The sequence below is a fragment of the Bos indicus genome, chromosome 7, assembly GCF_029378745.1.
Source record: "Bos indicus isolate NIAB-ARS_2022 breed Sahiwal x Tharparkar chromosome 7, NIAB-ARS_B.indTharparkar_mat_pri_1.0, whole genome shotgun sequence".
In the NCBI taxonomy this organism is placed as follows: domain Eukaryota; kingdom Metazoa; phylum Chordata; class Mammalia; order Artiodactyla; family Bovidae; genus Bos; species Bos indicus.
The window spans coordinates 14,079,434-14,095,251 of NC_091766.1; the positions used below are offsets into that span (position 1 = coordinate 14,079,434).

General features: G+C 37.2%; 1 protein-coding gene across 4 annotated transcripts in view; it reads left to right on the top strand.

The window, feature by feature from the left end:
• Positions 1-1,205: 1,205 nt before the first annotated feature.
• Positions 1,206-15,818, top strand: part of LOC109561561 (zinc finger protein 426-like) — a 42,807-nt gene continuing 28,194 nt past the window's right edge. The window contains exons 1-5 of one of the 4 annotated variants that reach the window (XM_070792772.1): positions 1,206-2,036; positions 9,282-9,370; positions 9,871-9,997; positions 10,621-10,701; positions 11,431-11,513. In XM_070792772.1, the coding sequence (XP_070648873.1) occupies positions 2,018-2,036; positions 9,282-9,370; positions 9,871-9,997; positions 10,621-10,701; positions 11,431-11,513 (399 nt within the window). In that variant the 5' untranslated portion in view covers positions 1,206-2,017. The remainder of the gene's footprint in view (positions 2,037-9,281; positions 9,371-9,870; positions 9,998-10,620; positions 10,702-11,430; positions 11,514-15,818) is intronic. The other 3 variants (XM_070792773.1, XM_070792775.1, XM_070792771.1) reach the window with 3 other exon arrangements.

The window sequence follows — 15,818 nt, forward strand, 5'->3', positions numbered from 1 at the left end:
ACCAAGGAAGCCCAATATATACTATAGTATTACTTAAGCATGTAATCTATTTAAAATGAGATTTTTTATGTTGCTTTCTTCATTTAAAGTGTCCAAAATTAGCTGCACCCTAAATTTTTATCAGATGTACTTCATTAGTGTGCATTTAGGATCTTATTTTCACAACCAGGGATTGAACCCATGACCCCTGCAGTGGAAGTGCAGAGTTTTAATCACTCAACCAGCAGGGAAATCCCTTGATTAGTGTTTAAAGTGAAAGTTGCTCAGTCATGTTGGACTCTTTGAGACCCCATGGACTATACAGTCAATGGAATTCTCCAGGCCAGAATACTGGAGTGGGTAGCCCATTCCCTTCTCCAAGGGATCTTCCCAACCCAGGGATCGAACCCAGGTCTCCAGCATTGCACACAGATTCTTTATCAGCTGAGCCACCAAGGAAGCCCAGATTAGTGTTTAGACCATATGCAATATACAGTTGAAAGAGCAGATTCAAATACTGAAGTTATTCCAAATATAAAACGGACTTAAAAGGTCCTAGTGAGATAGTTGGTACATAATGGTTGTCAATAAATGGCAGTTGATGATACTGATCCTCTTGTTGTAGAGCATACAGTTTTAGTAGCTTTCATATATGTCCTCTGCACAAAAGGAGCTAATTTATCATGTTGATGACTGATAATTAGTATTTGTTGATTTGTGCTTGATACGAAGCTGAGCTCCAGATAACCGTATCTTCAGAGGGATGGAGATAGCCCTATCCACTTACATTCTTAAGCTACCCTGAAATGATCGTGATTCAGGAAAGAGTATGCAAATTTCACTATCCGTCTTGCAGCATAGCAGCCTATCATACGCCCCATGGTAATTTGTCATTAATGCTTTTTTTTTTTTTCCAGAGACTTAGCTTTGGGTTCTGTTTTTTAAGTACAGATTTCTTTGGTGTGATTCTGAGCAGTTGTGTTGCTTGTTTTTATCTAAGAGGAGCTGAAATGAGCCAGAGAATGCTGCTCTCTAAGACAGCTTCCTAGTATGTATGCATGAGGTAGAGTTGCCACATAGTCCTACTCATGTATTTTATTGCCTTGATAAGTAAAAAGTCACATTACTTATGTTTCCTTGCCTGTGAAATGATTACTCTTTGCCTGGTGTGTAACATGGCACACCATTTATCTCTCCGGCTCCAGATGGGACAGGACTTCCCTGGTACTTCATGGCAGTAGTGTGTACTTGTGAGTTTTTTAGTTTTTGGTTTTGAGTGTGTGCTTATCTCAGAGTTGCAATGTCTATTTTATTTTTTTAACTTTTTGTTAAAGTATAATTTATTTACAGTAGTGTATTGGTTTCAGGTATGCAACACAATGAATGTATTTTGATCGGTTATACTCCATTTAAAGTTATTATAAAATATCACCTACATTCCACGTGCTGTACAGTATATCCTAGTAGCTTTTTGACTTTATACATAGTAGTTCATACCTCTTAATTCCCTACTCCAGTCTTACTGGCTCTCCCACTGGTAGCCACTAGTTTGTTCTTTGTATCTCTGAGTCTGTTTTGTTCTATTCGTTTCCTTCATTTTTTAAATTTCACATATAAGTGATAACATGCAGTATTTGTCCTTGTCAGACTTGTTTCACTAAGCATAATAGCCTCCAGGTCTATCAGTGTTGTTGCAAATGGCAAAATTTCATTCTTTTTTATGACTGACTGATATTTTGTGAAACTTCTTTATCCATTCATATGTCGATGGATACTTAGGTTGCTTCTATATCTTGGCTTCTGTATGTATGTAATGTTGCTATGAACATTGGGGTGCATGTGTCTTTTCAAATTACTGTTTTCATTTTCTTTGGATATGTACCCAAAGGAGTGTAATTGCTGGATCATATTATAGTTTCTTGAGGAATCTCCATACTGTTTTCCCTACTGGCTACACCAATTTAAATTCACATCAACAAAATACAAGGGTTCCCTTTTCTTCACATCTTCGCCAAATTTGTCATTTGTCGTGTTTTTGATGACAGCCATTCTGACAGGTGTGTGGTAATATCTCATTGTGGTTTTGATGTACATTTGTCTGATGGTGAATGATGTTTAGTATCTTTTCATGTAACTCTTGGCTGTCTGTATGTGTTCTTTGTGGAAATGTCTTTTCAAGGCTTCCCTTCATTTTTTAATAGAATTGTTTGGTTTTTTTTATTTTGAGTTGTACAGCTGTTTATATATTTTGTATATTAACCTCTTATTGGTCATATCATTTGCAGGTGTTTTTCTCCCATTCAGTAAATTGTCTTTACATTTTGTTGATGGTTTATTTTGCTGTACAAATGCTTTTAATTAAATCCCATTTATTTTTGCTTTTGTTTTCTTTGCTTTAGGAGACAGATCCAAAAGTCATCCAAATTTATGATTTATCCAAATCATAAATGGACTATGATTTATGTCACAGACTGTTATGCCTGTGTTTTCTTCTAGGAGTTTTATGGTCTTACTTTTAAATCGTTAATCCATTTTGAGTTTTTTGTACATAGTATGAGAAAATGCTCTAGTTTCATTCTTTTACATGAGCTGTCCAGTTTTCTGAGCACCGTTTATTGAAGAGACTGTCTTTTCTCCATTGCGTATTCTTGCCTCCTGCGGGGAGCGAGCTCCGCCTCTGGCAAAGGTCATGAGGAAGGAGGCTTGGCATACGCAAAGGTGGGATCAAGCCTCAGGAGTCTCCCTGGAAATTCTCGAGCAATCTACCCCCAAAACCAGAGTCTGCCTACTTTCTGCTTTGTGCTTTCACCTATACCTCTGACTTTACGGGGGGCTGTCCCCCACTACCTCTCTGAAAAAAGTTAGCTTACAGCTCCAGTTAATAATTCCTGGGTGTGACAGTGTTTAACTTAAAAACTCCTTTGGAAATCCTCTAGCCTGCCTGAATAGGTTTTTCCGGCCTCGTGTGATTGTTCAGAGCCTCCCAACTGTGAGAGGCAGGAGATGTTCTAAACTGTCTAAACACAGATTCTTTTGAGTAGTTAAAAGATTGATTAGAAATTGTATTGGTGAAGGGATTTTCACTTGTTGGGCCAATGTTTGCTGCTAAGTCTCCATATCCCTTACCTGCTGTGTCCCTGGCAGTGTATTGATTAATATAGTTGGTGTAAGTAGTAGCTTTAATGTTTGTAACCTGGGACCCTTGAGTTAATTCTTTTTCTTGTTATAGCCCACCACACTTTGCGCTGTAGGAATGCAACTTTATCTAATGCTTTTGGAGGGTGGCTCCTGACCAATCACCTTTAGAGAAAAATAAGTTTTCTGAAGAAAAGGTCTTAAAATGTTAACAGGCCTCCGGGCCAGAAGATGATGCAAATCACCTAACTTTTGCATATGCTAAGTTTGCAGGAAGAAAGCCTGGCTTGCTGCCTGACTCTACCCCTTCCCCCATTATCCTCTATGCATAACTTAAGGTATAAAAACTACTTTGGAAAATAAAGCACGGGCCTTGTTCACCGAAACTTGGTCTCACCATGTCGTTCTTTCTCTTACCTTCTGGCTGAATTATTCAGCCTCTTTTCTCCACTGAATTTCTTCACTGAGCTATCCTTATTTCAGCCTCTTTTCTCCACTAAATTTCCTCACTGAGCTATCCTTATTTCAGCCTCTTTTCTTCACTGAATTTTACTGAGCTATCCTCATTCTATTACTCTTTATATCCTTAATTAACATTTAATTAAGCAATTGTTTCCTGATCTTCGCCTACGCCGTCTCTCCTTCGAATACCCTGGATCAGCCGGGGCTGGTCCCCGGCAGCCTCCATTGTGTATTTTGTCATAGATTAATTGACTGTAAGTGTGTGGGTTTATTTCTGGGCTCTGTATTCTGTTGTTCTATGTGTCTTTTTTGTATCAGTGCTATACCATTTGATTACTGCAGCGTTGTAGTATTGTCTGAAGTCAAGGAATGTGGTATCTCCAGCTTTGTTCTTTTTTCTCAAGATTGCCTTGGGTATTTAGCCCAGACTCCCAGGACTTCTTTTCTGGTTCCATATAAATTTTAGGATTATTTGTTCTAGTTTTGTGAAAACTGTCATGAGTACTTTTCTGGCGATTGCATTAAATCTGTAGTTGCTTTGGGTAGTATGGACATTTTAACAGTATTAATTCTTCCAGTCCATGAGCATGGGATATCTTTCCACTTCTTTGTAATATCATCTTGAATTTCCTTCAGTGTTTTATTGTTTTCAGAGTATAGGGGTTTTTTTGTTAAGTTTTTTAATTCTAAATTAGTAATTTAATTCTCTTTAATGCATTTTTAATGGGATTTTTTTCTTGCTTTTTGTCTCTGATAGTTATTATTGTATAGAAAAGCAATGGATTTCTGTATATTAATCTTGTATACTGCTACATTACTGAATTCATTTATCTTTAGTTTTTTGGTGGAGACTTTAGGGTTTTATATTATATATAGTACCATGTCATCTGCAAATAGTGACAGTTTGACTTCTTCCTTTCCTATCTGAAAAAGAAAAAGTGAAAGTGTTAGTTGTTCAGTCATGTGTGACTCTTTGCAGCCTTTCCTATCTGAATGCCTTTTATTTCTTTTTCTCATCTGATAGCTGTGGCTAAGACTTCCAATACAAGTGGGGAGAGTGGGTATCCTTGTCTTCTGATTTTAGATGAAAAGCTTTCTGTATTTCAGTGAGTATGGTGTTAGCTGTGGGCTTGTATAAATGGCCTTTGTTATGTTGAGATATGTTCTCTACATACCAGCTTTGATGAGAGTCTTTATCATGAATAGATACTGAGTTTTGCAAAATATTTTTCCTGCATTTATTGGAATGATCTTGTGATTTTTATTCGTCCTTTTGCTAATGCGGTGTATCACATTACTTGATTTTTCAGATGTTGAATCATACTTGAATTCCTGGAGTAAATCCCACTTGATCATTGTGAATGATTTTTTTAATAGATTTTTGAATTCAGTTTGCTAATACTTTGTTGAGAATTTTTGCCTCTATATTCATGAGAGATATTTGCATGTAATTTAATTTTTTATACTACCTTTTTCTGATTTGGGCATAGGGTAATGATGGTCTCATAAAATGAATTTGGGAGTGTTCCCACCTCTTCAGTTTTTCAGAATAGTTTGATAAGAGTAGGTATTAAAGGGACTTCCCTGACATGCCAGTGGTTGACTCTGCTCTTCCAGTGCAATGTGTGTGGGTTCAACCCCCGATCAGGGAAATGGGATCCTGCATGCTATGTGGCATGGCAAAAAAGAATTAAGTATTAAGCCTTTTTATGTTTGGTAGGATTCCCCTGTGAAACTGTCTGCCCTGAACATTTAGTTTTTAAGGGCTTTGATTACTATTTCAGTTTCAGCAGTGGTAATTGGTCTGTTTAGATTATTTATTCCTGATTTAGTTTTGGAAGATTGTGTGACACTGGAACTGTATTTCTTCTAGATTTTCCAATTTTTTGGTATATAACTGTTCATAGAATTCTCTTTTTATATATAATATTATTTTATGATTATTTGCATCTCTGATATCAATTGTAATTTCTCTCCCATTTTTTATTGCGTTTGTTTGGTACCCTCTTTCCTCTTGTTTCTTGATGAGACAGGTTAAAGCTTTATCAACATTATTTATCTTTTCAAAAGACCTACTCTTGGGTTCACTAGTCTTTTCTTGGATTATTTCCTCTCTGATGTTTTTTATTTCTTTCCTTCTGATAACTTTGGGCTTTGGTTGTTCTTCTTCTAATTCCTTTCAGTATTAAATTAGGTTGTTTATTTGAGTTTTTTCTTATTTCTTGAGATAGGATATGATAGATAAATATGATAGATATTTACTATCATAAAATTTTCTCTTCTAACTGCTTTTGCTGCATCCATAAATTTAGTGAGGTTTTGTTTCTGTTTTCACTTGTTTTGACATATTTTCCAGTTTCCTCTTTGATTTCATCATTGACCCATTGGTTTTGTAGTAGCATGTTGCTTTGTTTCCACATGCTTATTCTTTTCCCATTTTTCTTTCTGTAATTGATTTTTAGTTTCATACCACTGTGGTCAGAAAAAAAAAAATCCTTAATATGATTTCTATCTTTTTAAATTTGTCGAGCTTACATGTTATCTCTCTTGGAGAACATTCCATGTGTACTTGAAAAGAATATTTATTTTGCTATTTGGGGATGGAATGTCTTGTAGTTATCTATTAAGTCCAACTGGCCTAAATGTGTCTTTTAGTACCATTGTTTTCTTACTTATTTTCTTTCTTGATGATGTATCCACTGATATAAGTTGGGCATTAAAATTTCCTATTTTTATTGTATTATGGTCAATGTCTCCCTTTATGACTGTAAGTAATTGCTTTATTTATTTAGGTGCTCCTGTATTAAGCCATATATGTTAACAAATGTTATATCCTCTTGTATTGATGCTTTTATCATTACCAAATGCCTTTCTTTGTCTTTTGGACTTTGTTTTAAAGTCTTCTTTGTCTGCTATGAGTAATGCTACTTCAGAGTTTTGTTTGTTTGCATTTGTGTGTAATATCTTTTTCCATCCTTTCACTTTCAATCTGTGTATGTCTTTAGCTTTACTAATTTGTGGTTACCATGGGGTTCATATGTTGACCTGTAATTAGATCTACTTGTTTTAAACTAATAGTCATTTAACTTCAAGCACATTCTAAATTATTTGCTCCCTTCTTCCACATTTTTTGTTTTAATGTCATGTTTTATGTTTATCCCTTAACTTATTATTATAGTTACAGTTTCTTTTAATCTTCATGCTAGCTTACTTAAACCCTTGGTCTACAGCCTTTACTATATATTTACCTTTACTGGTGGGATTATCCTTTCCTATACATTCTTTCTTCTTGTTGTAGCCTTTTTGTTTCTACTTAGAGAAGACCCTTTAACATTTCTCTTTGGGTTCTTTTAGTATTGATGAACTCTTCTAGTTTTTGCTTGATTGATAAGTTCTTTATCTCTCCTTCAGTTTTGAATGATAACCGTGTTGGGTAGAGTATCTTAAGTTGTAGGGTTTTGCCTTGCAGCACTTTAAATGTATTATGTCCTTCTGTTCCGCAAAGTTTCTGCAGAAAACAGCTGATGGCCTTAAAGGGGTCCCTTGTATGTGATTCTTTGTTTTTCTCTTGGCTGCCTTTAGAATTTTCTCTTTAGCTTTTGCATTTTATTATTATATATTTTTGTATGATCTCTCTGGATTCATCTTGTTAGGGACTCTGTACTTTCTGCACCCGGATATTTGTTTCCTTCTCCAGATTCAGGAAATTTTCAACCATCATTTCATCAAATACATTTTGACCCTTTTCTCTCTACTCATTCTGGGACCCTTCCAACCAGAATGTTAGAATGCAGCATGTTGTCTCAGAAGCTCCTTAAACTGTGTTTTGTTTTTTCTTTTTTTGGCCCCACCGTGTGGCTTTGAAGATACTTAGTTCCTCGACCAGGAATCAAACCCAGGCCCACAGCAGTAAAAGCGCTCAGCCCCAGTCGCTGGACCACCAAGGAATTCCTACTCCTACTACTAAGTCACTTCAGTCGTGTCCGACTCTGTGACCCCATAGATGGCAGCCCACCAGGCTCCCCTGTCCCTGGGATTCCTAAACTGTCCTAATTTTTTTAATTTGTTTTTTCTTCCAATTTTTCTGATTGAGTGATTTGTTATTCTATTTTCCAGATCACTTATACTTTCTATGTCAACCCATCTACTGTTAATCCTTTCTAGTGTGTTTTTCATTTCAGTTATTGTATTCTCCACTTTCCACTGGTTCTTTTTTATATTTTCTAGTTACAATTCTCATTGTATTCTTCCTTTCTTTTCCCCAGTTCAATTAGCATTCTTATTACTACTGCTTTAACACCTTGTTATTTTTATCTTCATTGAATTAGTTGTTTGTCAGGGTTTTGTGTGTGTCCTTTCATTTGAAACAAATTCTTTTGTCTTCTCCTTTTGTTTAACTTTCTCTGTCACTATGAAATTAAGTAAAACAGTTGCCTATCCCATCTTGAAGGTGTGTCGTTTTGTGGGACGACCCTTATGCATTCTTCATGTACCCCAGAGCTTGGATTGGTGGCTGGATCTAAAGTAAGCACAGGGCAACTTCCCTGGTGGTCTGGTGGTGGAGACTCTGTGCTTCCACTGCAGGGGGATGGGTTCATCCCTGGTCAGGGAACTAGGATCCAACAACTTGTGTGGCGTGGCCATAAATAAATAACATTTTAAAAAACAAAGTGAGCACATGTTATGTCTTTTTTCGGGGTGTTTTGGCAGCTGTCACCTTGTTGGGTGATAGCTGGAGATAGAATTGGAGTTGGGCTGGAGATAGAAGGGCTAGAGCCAGAAGCCTGTGTGGGCTGGTTTTTCTATGCCCAGTGGCTATCAGTGTCCTGTCAGCAGGGGCAGGGGCAGGTCCCAATGTGCTCGAAGCAGAAGCCTTGACTGTTGAGTCTGAGTTGGTTCTGTTCCCTCCAAGTGTGCACTCTCTTTTCTCTCAGCAGCTAGAGCAGGAGGTTGGTTGTGTGTCAGACACACACTGAGACTGTCTAGGAAGCCAGTCAAGGATCCAGACAACTTGCCATCCACCACCTCCGCAAGTGCCAGCAGTATGCTCCCTCACCCCATTCAGATGAGGTGTTGGGTCCAAATCTGGTACATCCCCCAAGTGTACACTCTTCCTTGGCAGCAAACACTTTTCCCTAGTTAGAAACTGACCTGAGCTTCAGGCAGGTTCAGCCTGCTTCCTCCACCTTGTTCCTGGGAATAAGCAAGCTGTGCAGTCTCATCAGGAGAGGAGTCTTGGATTCTTACAGCCTTCCTGTAAGTCCCACTTGTTTTCAAACCAGCTAAGGGAACTTGTCTTCCTAATGTCAGACCACAGGTTTGCAGTGTCCAATTTGTGGTTCAGACCTCCAGGCTCATGATATTCTCTTCTGTGTCCCCTTCCGGGTGGACCCCCGACCACTTACCCTCCTTTCCTACCTGACTCTGTGGGGACCTTTTTTATAGACTTGGTTTTGGAAGCATCTTTCTGCTGATGTCCAGTTTGTTTTCAGTGAGACGTGCTCCACATGTGGATGTACTTTTTATTTGTTCCTGAGAGGGATGTGAGTTCAGTGGCCTCCTACTTCACCAACTTACCTCTCTGTGAGATTTTCTGAATGCACATGGACATTCGGAAATTCTGAGCTAAAGTGGAATGACTTCCAGGCAAGGACTGTGGGAATTATGATCAATTCTGGGTGCTCATGCCTTCTTTCTTCTCCTAGGTGTTCTTACTAAGGACTCTTTCTGCCTTCCTGAGGAAAAGATAGAAGCAAACAGGATGGTAACTGAGTGTTTGAGAAATTGTTCTCAGGTGAGAAGAAAGTGTATCCTTGTACAAAATGACCTAGTGCATTTACCAGATAGACACATTTGAGGTACTTAAATAAAGTCTGTCTGAATCCATGTTGAATTGCCTCACAAAGTGGAAGCTCTCATATTGCTGAGGGATTGCTCTGAATAATCATAATATTCAATAATTACCTTCTGATATTATCTCATGATTGCAACTCCTGTTTTGTTTTGTTTTGTTTTTGCCTGTTGTTCTGACATGATAAGGAACGATAATGTGTATTTCTCAGTGAATTTATTTATTCATCAGCTTGTAAAAATATTTGTAATTTGCTTAGAATTGTGTTACTGGTTCTATATTGATCAGAATTAGTGTAGATAGAAAGAAGACCATTGTGTCATGGGGGAGATGATGAGAGAACTTGAAGCCCTCTATTGATGCTGAGTCTTCCTACTTCATTCCCCACTGAACACTGTTGAAGATCTTACTTTACTGAAGCTAGTATATGTATGATGGTTCAGGACTCAGTGACCTTTGCTGATGTGGCTGTGAACTTCACCCAGGAAGAGTGGACTTTACTGAACCGCTTTCAGAGAAAGCTGTACAGAGATGTGATGCTGGAGAACTACAAGAACCTGACCACAGCAGGTACAGCCACCATCATTCCTTAGCCTCTTAGGAGACAGACATATATGTGCTGTACCGTCTGTGTTCTGAGATGGGTGATGTCAACCTGAACACAATGGAAACTAGTAGACATTCGTCTCTACATGAATGAGTTTTAACCCAGTATGGTTTCTGTAAAAATATGGTTTTAGAACTAACAGTGTTACTATCATTCTTTTAGAAACGTGCATTCTCAATTGTTCACCTACGGCATAGTAAATGAAACACTGGGATCTGGGCCCAGTCATCTGTGTTTTGACAAGCACTGGACATGATTTTCATAGACACCAAAATTTGGGAACCACTAGTTTAGTGCCTTCTCCATGAGAATGACTATTTCTTTTTGCACTTATTTCATTTCCCACTTTAATAAAAGTCTTAGTGCTTTGTAAATGTACATATAGGTCTGAACATGTATTTCAGGGGCCAGAGAGATGATCACTCTGAGACACAGAAAGAGGAGCTATTCACCTTTATATCTCTTTTGGAATATTATTAATACCACATTCATTCTAATGACCTGACTAGATACTGGAACTTATTCATGGGAAGATTTGTGTTGTTTGGAGGGCTGTTTCTATTAATAGATCTTTCCTCATGAACAGGATATCAGGTGTTCAAACCCACTCTGATCTCTTGGTTGGAAGAAGAAAAGTTGAGTACTGTGGAGAGAGGAGTCCTCCAAGGTGAGTGATTGTAAAGGACTTTGCATGTTAATAAAATTTCAGTGTGTTTTTAATTTGTAAGGAGGCAACATGTTAAGATGTGCTTTTCTCTCAGAAGGCTGGGGTCATTGGTTTCTGATGCTCTGTACCTTCCTCAACTTCTCATATGTACTTGTATGTGAGTGCTAAGTCGTTTCACTAATGTCCAAGTCATCGTGACTCTTTGGATTGTAGTCCCCCAGGATCCTCTGTCCCTGGGACTCTCCAGGCAAGAATACTGGAGTGCCCTCCTCCAGAGGATCTTCCCGACCAGGGATCGAACCCGTGTCTCTTGTGTCTCCTGCATTGGCAGGCCAGTTCTTTACCACTAGCACCACTTGGGAAGCCCCTCATAGGTACTTACTTTCCATTTAATCAGAATTTCCAGTGATCTCATAAAATAGCCTTTTGTTTCTTCTTTAGTTTTAACATTTTGATGTATACTTTTTGTCCAGAACATTCCCTGGTAATACTGTCTCTTTCCTTCATATTTAATTTTCAAAGATTTGTCTTTTAAATCAAATGCTGAATTTTGACTGCATATACATATATTACTACTTACTTTTTGACATAATCAAACTCCCCAAATCTATCTTGCCTTTTTAAAAGATATGTGTAATTTGGAAAAACATACAACTGAGCCTTACTGTTTTTACTTCCTCTAACATCCACTTCTTTTTGCAAAGTCTTAAATTTGTAATTCTCTTTTAGAGTGGGGAATGCAACTTAAAGCCAAAGACTCAAGAATTGGGCAGAATATTTTGGGGAAAAAAATGTCAAATGGGATAGAAAAGGTAAGATCACTAAGTTTCAAAAAAATATTTCTTATTTTCCACATAGATGATTTTAGGATTTTTGTTAGAATATGAGCACAAGTGATAGATATTTGAGATCAAAGGCATTCACCCTGGAGATAGCAATGTCTCTCAAAGAATTCTGATTATGACTAGCTTGGGGATAGCCTATCCCTAGGTTGATACTTGTTGCTTCAAAATTCCCACAAGGAATCATTCCCACTTATATAAATTAGACATGGAGTTTTCAAAACAATTCAATGAAGCTGTATAGAAGCCTTTTTTTCTTTTTTAAGAAACAGGTTTATTTTTTTGTTCTGTTTTCTTGTTGTTGTTTTAAATTATGAAAATATGATAACACATTTACAGGAGACTTGGAAAATACAGAACAAAGTTACATATATATACTACATTTATACACTATATATACTACAATTACTGTTTCAGGTATAAAAATTAAGGTTTTTAGTAGAGTTTCAGTATCAACTCTCAGAAATTAATAGAATGAACAGAGGAAAAGTAGAAGGGTATAGCAGACCTTAAAGACACTATGAACTAATTCAACATAATTAAGATTTATACAATTTTCACACAACTGCAGGATATAAATTCTATTCAGGTTCCCATAGACTATAAACCAGGCGACACTAGAACATATCCAGGGACATAAAACAAGGTACAGAAATTTCATGCTCTAAGAGTATTGAAATCATAGTGTCTGTTCTCTTGTCACCGTAGGAAATTATGTTAGAAATCAATATCAAGAGATAAGTGAAAATAACCCTCATATTTGCAAGTGTAATGTGACATTTACCAAGAGAGGTCTTTGACTTAGCCATTGAAAGCCTCAATAAAGTTGAAAGACTGAAAGAACACAGAAGGTGATGGCAGAGAAGAAAGCATTTAAATGAGAAGTTAATATCAAGGATACTTTAGAAACCCCATGTATTTGGAAATTAAATGTCCACTTTTAAATGATAGGTGTAGCTAAGAAGCCATAAGAAGAAAAATTAGAAAATATTAGCAACAATAAAAATGAAAAGAAAATTTATCAGAACTTATTGCATGCAGCTGAAGTTGCTCAATGCATCTAAATACAATGTGGAATCTTGAATAACAAATAATGGACACTAGCATAAAATTTTGTGAAATTTGAACAAAATCTGTACTTTAATTAATAATATTATATCACATGTTAATTTTTTTAGCAACATAGTATTTCTTTATATTCTGAGAATTGGATTAAACGTTTCAAGCCTCATTCAATTTTTTTAAAAAAACAACTAAAATAGTAGGCTTTCTCGGCTTTTACCAGTAATATTAGATGCTAGAATAAATGGATATATATCAGAGTTTTGAGTGAATATAAATTAGAAATCTAGCACTGTATTATATTTAAACATGTAGAACCAAAATGTCATAAATTTTTTAGCTAATCAAAAATTTGTAAGTTTTCTAAAATATATATTATACATGCTATTTATGTATATATATGTATACAAAACTTTTCTTCTACTTCCTAAAGGCTTGAGAAAGAACAACAACAAAAAAACTGGAAAACATAAACTAAGTGAAATAGGAGCACTGAATATGAAAAAGAAAAGGTGAAATTATATAAAAGTAAAAGCTCATCATATAGTTCAGTTATTTTTAAACATGACCGCTCATTAGAATCACATCTGGAGCTTTGGAGAAAAAAAAAAATACCTGGGCATTTGTATTTTTAAAAAAAATTCCAAGATAATTCATGGATAAGTCATCTGGATTTTAAAAAGTGGTTATAGGTTTTTCTATTAAGTGGTAATTTTAGTAATATAGAATTCTATTATTTTCTGCTGACCAATTATGATACAGTGGGGTTAAAATGAATAATAGTTACATTATCACAATAGTAAAGGATGTTTATCAATTTTCACAACCAATAGCCAGACAAAAAATAAAAGATAATTATAATTGCAAGCTGTAATGGACACATGATTAACCTAACAATATAAAAGAATTACGTACAATTTAGGTGGTTAAGTAGAGTGATATGGTAAGTGGAAGTGCATATATGTGCATGTTTTCATCCACCCAGCCAATCTGCTTTGGTTGGTGCATTTAACCAATTTACATTTAAGGTAATTATTGATATGTATGATCCTATTTCCATTTTATTAATTGTTTCAGGTTTATTTTTTGTAGGTATTTTCCTTTGCTTGTTTCCTGCCTGGAGAAGTTCCTTTAGCATTTGTTGTAAAGCTGGTTTGCTGCTAAGTCGCTTCAGTAGTGTCCGACTCTGTGCGACCCCATAGACGGCAGCCCACCAGGCTCCCCCATCCCTGGGATTCTCCAGGCAAGAACACTGGAGTGGGTTGCCATTTCCTTCTCCAATGCATGAAAGTGAAAAGTGAAAGTGGAGTTGCTCAGTTGTGTCCGACTCTTAGCGACCCCATGGACTGCAGCCTACCAGGCTCCTCCATCCGTGGGATTTTCCAGGCAAGAGTACTGGAGTGGGGTGCCATTAGTGGTGCTGAATTCTCATTAACTTTTGCTTGTCTAAAACTTTTCTTTGTCAAATCTGAATGAGAGTCTTGCTGGGTAGAATATATTTGGTTGTACATTCTTCCCTTTCATCACTTTAAGATTAATATATCATCATTCCTTTCTGGCTTATAGAATTTCTTTTGAGAAATCAGGTGATAACATTACAGGAGTTCCCTTGTGTATTATTTGTATATAAAAGCAATGTTTTCCCTTGTTGCTTTTAATATTTTATTAATATCTTTGTCTTTAATTTTTGTCAGTTTGATTACTGTGTGTGTCAGTGTGTTCCTCCGTGGGTTTATCCTGCCTGAGATTCTCTGCACTTCCTGGACTTGGTTGACTATTTCTTTTCCCACATTAGGGAAGTTTTTGGCTATTATCTCTTCAAATGTTTTCTCAGATCCCTCCTTCTGGGACCCCTATCATGTGAATTTTGGTGCATTTAATCTTATCTCTTAGGCTGTCTTCATTTTTTTTTTCCTATATTCTGTTTTGTGCCAGTGATTGCTGTAATTTTGTCTTACAGGTCACTTATCCTATCTAGTTATTCTGCTATGGTATCTTCTAGTCTGTTGTTCATCTCTGTTTGTTGTTTAGTTCTTCTAAGTCTTTGGTAAACATTTCTTGTATTTTCCCCATTCTTCTTCTGAGATCCTGGACCATCTTCACTATTACTATTCTGAATTCTTTTTCTGGAAGGTTGCATATCTCTATTTCATGTAGTTGTTTTCCTAGGGCTTTATCTTGTCCCTTCATCTCAGAGATAATCCTTTGCCTTTTCATTTTGAATAACTTACTGTGATGTGGTTTCTGTTCTGACAGCTGAGGAATTGATGTTCTTCTTTCTGCTTCTGTCTGCCCTCTGGTGGATAAGGCTTTGAGGCTTGTGTAAGCTTTCTAATGGGACAGACTGGCAGTTGGAAAAACTGGGTCTTGCTCTGGTAGGCAGGGCCTTGTTCAGTAAAACTTTAATCCAGTTGTCAGCTGATGGGTGGGGCTGTCCTCCCTCCCTGTTAGTTGCTTGGCCTGAGGCAGCCCAGTCCTAGAGTCTACAGGCTCTATGGTAAGGTTAATGGTGACCTCCAAGAGGACTTACACCAAGGGGCACTCCCAGGACTGCTGCTGCCAGTGCCCCCATCTCAAGGTGAGCACTGGTGGTCCACGCTTCTGATAGAGACCCTCCAACACTAGCAGGTAGGTTTGGTTCAGTCTCCTGTGGGGTCACTGCTCCTTTCTCCTGGGTCCTGGTGCATGCAAGATTTTGTTTGTGACTTCCAAGAGCACAGTCTCTGTTTCTACCAGTCCTGTGGAAGTCCTGCAGTCAAATCCCACTGGCTTTCAAAGTCAGATTCCATGATGATTCCTAGTCCCTTTGCTGGATCTGGAAGCTGAGAAGCCTTGTATGGGGCTCAGAACCTTCACAACAGTGTGAGAACTTACTTGGTATTATTGTTCTCTAGCTTGTGGGACACCCATGCAGTGGATATGTGATTTGATTTTATCGTGATAACACTCCTCCCACCATCTTGTTGCTACTTTTCCTTTGTGTGTGGACGTGGGGTATAATTTTTTTGGTTGGTTCCAGCATCTTTCTGTCGATGGTTGTTCAACAGCTAGTTGCAGTTTCAGTTCTCTCACCTGAGAAGAGTGCACATCCTTCTACTCCGCCATCTTGAATCAATCCCCTACTTTATTTTGATTGCTTATTTATTTGACTACTGTGGGTCTTAATTGCAGTGTGTCAGCTTTCTCTCTAGTCGCAGCACACAGACTCAGTTG